The 6,941-nt window shown below is 41.9% G+C and overlaps 1 protein-coding gene across 1 annotated transcript; it reads right to left on the bottom strand.

The window, feature by feature from the left end:
* Window positions 1–2,370: 2,370 nt before the first annotated feature.
* Window positions 2,371–3,153, bottom strand: LOC145791433 (uncharacterized). The gene is made up of 2 exons (XM_082871788.1): window positions 2,966–3,153; window positions 2,371–2,821 (listed from the first exon to the last, which is right to left on the bottom strand). Exons 1-2 carry the CDS (start codon window positions 3,151–3,153, stop codon window positions 2,371–2,373), a joined length of 639 nt encoding a protein of 212 aa, XP_082727914.1.
* Between the last annotated feature and the right edge of the window lie 3,788 nt (window positions 3,154–6,941).

Genomic DNA, 6,941 nt, shown 5'->3' with positions numbered 1-6,941 from the left:
TAAACTGAAAGTGGTGGACCCTTATCTTGAGTATTCGGCTAGATCCTACTTCTTTCGCTCTCGGCCAGTGGACTTTCCCACAGAGGGACTGTGGTGTGACTGGATGTGCAGTTGATCTGCGGCTGACATCTCCTGGTGTTGCCCCTAGTTGAATTTGACCGAGATGAGTTACAACATGTCTCGCCAGCCAGACATTTAATTGATCGGCCTCACACATTGTGTCTTCTACTTTCCCATCTGGTTCAGACGCCAGTTTGGACGTACTTAAACCCATCCAAATGAGGGGGTTGAATACCCTACTCCATTCCCAATTCGTGCCTGGCACTTGGCTCGACACCTTGTTGCTTGGAGAACGAGAGAGCTTCTGGCCCTTACTGCTAGCTTCAATTACGTCCTTTCTGGCGAGTGCTTGGCTTGGCTTGAGGACGAGGCATAGGTTGGGCCATCCTTGGCTATAGAGACTTCCGAGAGCACGGACAGAGGTAGAGGATAGTCACCTGACTCATCTGTGCCCCTAGGTTATTGTTTTGACTTTTCTTTTCAAGTTTTATGATGTAAAAGCAACTTTGAATTAACCCGAGAGTTAGAGAATGTACTTGCGTTGAAATCATGTAATTAAAGTTGTGAGCACTAAAAAATTTCCTTTTTGGTCTAAATAATGGTCTATGTCGTAAAAGGTAAAATTTTGAGAAAATCGGCTTCATTAAAACTTTTCAAAATAATATTCAGAAACGATCACTACCTGACACACATTGAATCAATCTTCAAGATATACAACCCCGAATCAAAATATTATAACTACCCACAACTACATCCACCATCACTGCTTTGTCTTGCAACTGGCCCTTCTGCCAAAACGGAGGTAACACAACCAAGCTAATAGACAATGGAAAAAGATGGACCAATCAAACAAATGGACAAGACAATTGAGTTGGAGATGGTTATGGCCGAACTTCGGGATGAAGTTTCCTACGTATCCCAAAGATAGGAATCAAGCTGTATATAGTTCAGTTAAGGTTCACTCGAGTATTAACTCTCTCCTTTTGCGCTCTAACTTTTTCCAAAGCCGCCCTTCCGGGTTTTCAACATTGCCAGCTCTATTTTTATTTATTTCCAATTTTTCATGCTCTAACTTTTGCCTAGGTTGCCCTTTTAGGTTTCGGGCCTAGCGAGCCTCTCAGAGATAGTATTTCTTTAACTTGTCCATGTTTATTTTTATTTATTTCCAATTTTTCATGCTTTAACTTTTGCCTAGGTTGCCCTTTCAGGTTTTCGGCCTAACAAGCCTCTCAGAGATAATATTTCTTCAACTTGTCTCGGTTGCAAGAATTCCAAACCATCCAAATCCATAAGGATGATTGCTTCTCCAGACCAAATAGATTTGATAATGTAAGGACTAGTCCAATTGGGTTTGAACTTGCCCCTAGGGTCATAGATGGGAGCTTGGTTGTCTTTAAGCAAGATATCTCCTTCTTTAAGGTTTCTGGATTTGACTTTCTTCTTGAAGGCCTTGGCAATTCCGTGTTAATATCCCCAGATGTGATACAACGCCTTCAACTTTCTCTCATCAAACAACATAAATTCTTCGAATCTGTTCTGCTGCCAATCCGCCTCTATTATTTGACACTCAGCCATGATTCTTAGCAACGATACTTCAATCTCGATCGGCAAAATAGCTTCCATCCCGTATAATTGATGTTTTATAACCCTAGAGTGCAAAAGGAAGTTTATCTGGCCAAACTTTATAGGTCTCCACTATCTTTCGCAGGATGTTCTTGACATTCTTGTTTGCGACCTCAATAGTTCCATTAGTCTGTGGTCTATATGTTGATGACTTGTGAAAAGCCACGTTATATTTTTGAAGCAAATCTATCTCCTCTTTCTTGAAGCGTGATGTCTGATATGATCTCATTTGGCATCCTATACCTGCAGATAATATTTTTCCTAATGAACTTGGCCACATGTGATGCCTTCAATACTGAATATGACTGCACTTCCACCCACTTGGTAAAATAGTCGATTGCCACCAAGATGAATTCATGTCCATTTAAGCCCCTTGGTGAGATTGCTCCGTTGACATCAATTCCCCAGACTGAGAAAGGCCATGGCAAAGTCATGTGGTAAAGCTTTGACGGCGGGATGTTCATGCGATTGACATGAATTTGACATTTGTGGCATCGCCGAACAAAGTTGAAACAATCCTCCTCCATAGTTGACCAATAATAGCCTTGTCTGAGGATCTTCCTAACCAGCATTACACCATTCATTTGTGCTCGACACTCTTCCCCATGGATGGCCTCCATAAGTTGTTTTGACTCCTCTTCCTTAACACAGAGCTTGTGCATTCCCAGATGGTCTCTTCTATACAACTTATTTCCACAGATGATGAACTGGACGGCCAGACGCCGTATTCCCCCGCTTATCTTTGGCATTTACCCCTGGTGGATATACATCCTTCTCCAGGAAGTTCCAAATGTTGTAATACCAAGGGTTTTTGTCTTGAACCTCATCTATTGCAGCTATTGTCTCATATACAGGCACATACTTCTGTTCAATGATAATCAAACGCATCTTCACTCCAAGCGGTATGTCTACCATGAAAGATAGAGTTGCTAGTGTATCAGCGAACCAATTATTCTCTCTTAGTAGATGTGTGAATGTCAGTTTTTCAAACCTTGGGATTAGAATGTCTAGGGTCTGATGATAAACCTTCATTTTCTCTTCCCTGGCTTTCCAGTCTCTGTTGGCTTGAGAAATAACCAGATTCGAGTCTCCGATGACATCCAACCTTATTGCCCCTAGTTCTAGAGCAACTTCCAATCTAGTAATACACGCCTCATACTCTGCTTCATTATTGGACACTTTGAACAGGAGTTTAAAAGCAAGGGGTATATGGGAATCATCAGGTGCTATAAGCAACACACCTATCCCATAACCGTATTGATTAGCGGCTCCGTCAAATTACATTGTCCAAGTCTCTTCCCCTACTTGTAGAATCTCCACATTCGGGAAGAGGCACTCTACTGCTTCATCTCCTTCCACTGGGTGGTCTGCCAACAATTCTGCTATTGCTCTCCCTTTGACGGACTTGCGAGTGACGTACTTGAGGTCAAACTCGGAGAGAAGAAGCAACCAACGAGCTAGCCTATCCATAAGCGCCGGTTTCTCAAAGAGATATTTGATGGGATCTAATCTTGAAACTAGAATTACAGAGTGAGCTAACAAGTAATGTCTCAACTAACTAGTTATCCAAACCAAAGCTAAGCAAGCTTTCTCCAGAGGAGTGTAGCGGGTCTCGTAATCTAACATCTTCTTGCACAGATACTAGATGGCCTTTCCACGTTAGCTTCTGATTCTTGCACTGGCATGAACCCCATGTTTGAATCTGTTACTGACAAATACATGATCAGCGGCTTCCCCGGTTCTGGCAGCGACAATACATGTGGATTCTAAAGGTACTACTTGACTTGTTTGAAAGCGAACTGACAGTGATTATCCCATCAGAACTTCTTTCCCTTTTTCAAGAGACCAAATAATGGTTCACAAGTCAAGGTTCATTTTAAGATAAACCGTCTTATGAATTACACTTTTCCCAGAAAGCCGTGCACCTCTTTTTCAATCCTTGGTGGTGGCATTTCTAAGATGGCCTTGATCTTGGATGGATCTACTTCAATTCCCCTCTACGTGATCAGAAATCCCAACATTTTCCCTGTAGTCATCCCAAAAGTACACTTCTGTGGGTTCAACCTCAATCTGTACTCCCTAATCTGTTTGAAGAATTTTTCCAACATGGCGTAGTAGCCTTCTCGCTCTTTAGATTTTACAATCATTTCATCCACGTACACCTTGACCTCCTTATGGATCATGTCGTGCAAAATGGTAGTCGCAACCCTCTAATATGTAGCCTCGGCATTCTTCAACCCAAAAGGAATAACTCTGTCGCAGTAGGTACCCCACAACGTGGTGAATGTAGTCTTCTCTCTGTCCTTAGGCGCCATCAAAATCTAATTATACCTGGAAAACCCATCCATGAACGATAGCAACACGTGGCCGGTAGTGAAGTCTACCAATTCGTCGATGTGTGGTAGTGGAAAGTCGTCTTTTAGACTAGCCTTATTCAGATCCCTGAAGTCGACACAGACTCTGATTTTGCCATCCTTTGTCAGAACTGGAACAATATTGGCCAACCAAGTCAGATATTTAGACACCAACAAAAAACTAGTGCCAATCTGCGTGGTGACTTCCTCTTTAATCTTCAGTGCCCAATTCAGACAGATTCAATGGGGTTTTTGCTTGACAGGTTAGGCCTCGGTGTAGACGTGCCCTGGGGGCTTTGGTTCTACAGTTCAGACTCAAATGTCACAGTTCTGAATCTAATCCCGCAAAGTGCAATGCGAGACCGATAAATCACCAAAGAGTCCAAATCCGGCAAATCGTTTTGGAAAACTGATTTTTAAGAAAGAAGTGCCAAACATGGACTGCTTTGCCAGATACAGAGTCGCCACCTAAATATTTTATTTTGGGAAAATTCAGGAAACCCTGACTCGTTGCCTAAGGCCATGTGTCCATCATTACCAAAGTTGCCTCGGCTCGGGAACTTGGGTACGATTGGGGAAGGTCATCTATGAGCAACCCCGCTCGCCCGATCAAAGATCGGTCAGTACTAAACATGATATTTTGTTTTGAAAACATATGTGTTCTTATTCCGATTAATTAGCTAGAATTACTATGTGATGCGTACAACACACAAGTATAGACTAGATCGCCTAATTTGGAACAAAGCATCGCATATCCGTTTGTTTGGAAATGGTTTGAAGTTTGCTACTCGCAAGTAGGCTAAAACACGGATTTCAATGAATTGTCCCGATTCAAGCAATACAACCTTCACCCATAGGCATTCAGACAGTTATATCATATAAGCACTTAGCCTTATGGCAAGCATGCTGTCATGTTAACACTCATATACATGCAAGATGCTAAAGCATAAACACACACAGTGTACTCCGAGCCGAAACAAATCACATGTTAGTAATCACATGTATGATCCAAGTCCATGTTAAGATGGCTAATGCAACACATGCAAAATGCAACTAGAAATAGGCTCGGCTATTCTAAGATGTCATGTGAATGCTACATTTGACCATCGTAAGCGGTTAAATAAAAGGGAGAAAGAAGTGGGATTGGAAGACATGCATCACACGCACGCACGCTTATTACATAATTGTGCCCTCTTGACAGAGGGACCGAAAGAATAATACAAATTAAATAATTAACTAACTAATTAATTATTACAAAACACTTACCTAATTAACCAAATTAATTAAGCTACAAAAGCAATAAAGAGGCCTCGAGAAGAGGGATGCATGCATGCTCGGACGGCTTTGCTTGGAAATCCATCGCCATGCTCATGCTGCCTCTGTTTACACTGCTCTGCACCTCTGAAAACTGCACAAGTCTTAAGGATGCTCCTGAACCACTCCCTGAGCACTGTGGGAGGTCATCGACCAAGAGATGAGGCCATCGGCCAAGGAAAATTTGTCATCGACCATGAATGAAGCTCTCGGCCTACAATGCATAGCCGACCGGCACTGAAGAATGTTATTTTGCTGCAGCAGAGGACAAACAGAGCATGGCAATGTATTTTCAAAGCAATGTATGCATAACCACCCTTCTTATCATGTCATGAACTCAAGGAAGTATGGTTCTCGACCCTCGGCCCGTCAATCACGCATTTCAATGCATGATGGCCAAAGGAGCCGAATGTGCAATTAATATCAAATGAAATGCACACCAAAACACATAAGGGACCTAAACCTCTATCATGCTTGATCAAAAGGTAAGGCATGCACACACAATGCAATGCAACAAGCATGCAAAATGCCATGCAATACAACATGATTGACTTATCAAAACTAATGGCATGCCAACTCAATGCGATGCAACCTAAGCATGCAAGCAAGGCTAATGCAGCATGAGTATGACGCAAATCCAATGGAACATAAGCATGTTAATGACAATGCCATACAAGGCTAATGGTGACAAGCATGCCAAATGCAATGTAACCTAAACAAGTATGCAAGATGCAACATGAATATTCAAGCATGCAAGGCATGCAAAGGTGGACAAGTATGCAATAACATACAAAATGAGACAAGCATGTGACAACATGATAAAAGGATAAGCATGCAACAACATGCAAGGTACTAAATATGCAACAAGCATGCGACTACATGCAAGGGAAGCATGCAACAACATGCAAAGGATGGACTTAAACCAAAATGGATGGCTCTCAAATAGGCCCAAATCAGTGGCCAAAATGATGAATTGATGACATGAAATGCACATACCAGCATGCACATGTAATGGTCCACCAACAAGGCATAAAGATAACAACTCTTAAGCATGAGCAATGAGTGAAAATCATGGGTGTATGACAATACTATAGGCCCTAAAATTAAGCATGGAATGATGCCAAGGCATACAAACATCACAAGTATAGCATGGTAGGGACCTCAAAACTCAAGACTAGTCAATACATTTGCACTATAGCTATACAAAACATGAGCCATATGGCCAATACAACCCAAAACAGTCCTAGATCATGCCAAAACAATGACAAAACATGCATGGAGCAAAGCCAAAACAAGCTAGCATGAAGGGTCAAAACATGGAGTATGCAAGGCCAATAAGGAGGTTTACACTGCACCTACCAAAGTCAAGCATGAGATGGCTTAACCAACAAAAATCAGAGTTATGGCATGTCAAACTAACACCAAAAATGGGCTAATACCAAGTCAACACATGCTAGAATAACAAGCTCACTCATTAGGCATGCAAGACTAGTAAAGAGGACTTACACAACAAGTGTAAGAAGAAAATGAGCGATGCTTTAACCAAGAAAAAACAAAGTTATATCATGGCAAGATAGGACCAAAAACACA

The sequence above is a fragment of the Camellia sinensis genome, chromosome 5, assembly GCF_055761805.1.
Source record: "Camellia sinensis isolate YWXY chromosome 5, ASM5576180v1, whole genome shotgun sequence".
Classification (NCBI taxonomy): Eukaryota; Viridiplantae; Streptophyta; class Magnoliopsida; order Ericales; family Theaceae; genus Camellia; species Camellia sinensis.
Note: the sequence above shows the minus strand (reverse complement) of the source record. Positions and strands in the feature narration are given on the sequence as shown.

Bases quoted from the DNA above. Each gene is read 5' to 3' on its own strand.
- LOC145791433 (XM_082871788.1), bottom strand. From the start codon at position 3,153: ATGGATAGGCTAGCTCGTTGGTTGCTTCTTCTCTCCGAGTTTGACCTC. The intron at 2,822-2,965 runs GTAATTTGACGG...GTGTATTACTAG, and splicing joins GGGGAAGAGACTTGGACAAT to ATTGGAAGTTGCTCTAGAAC.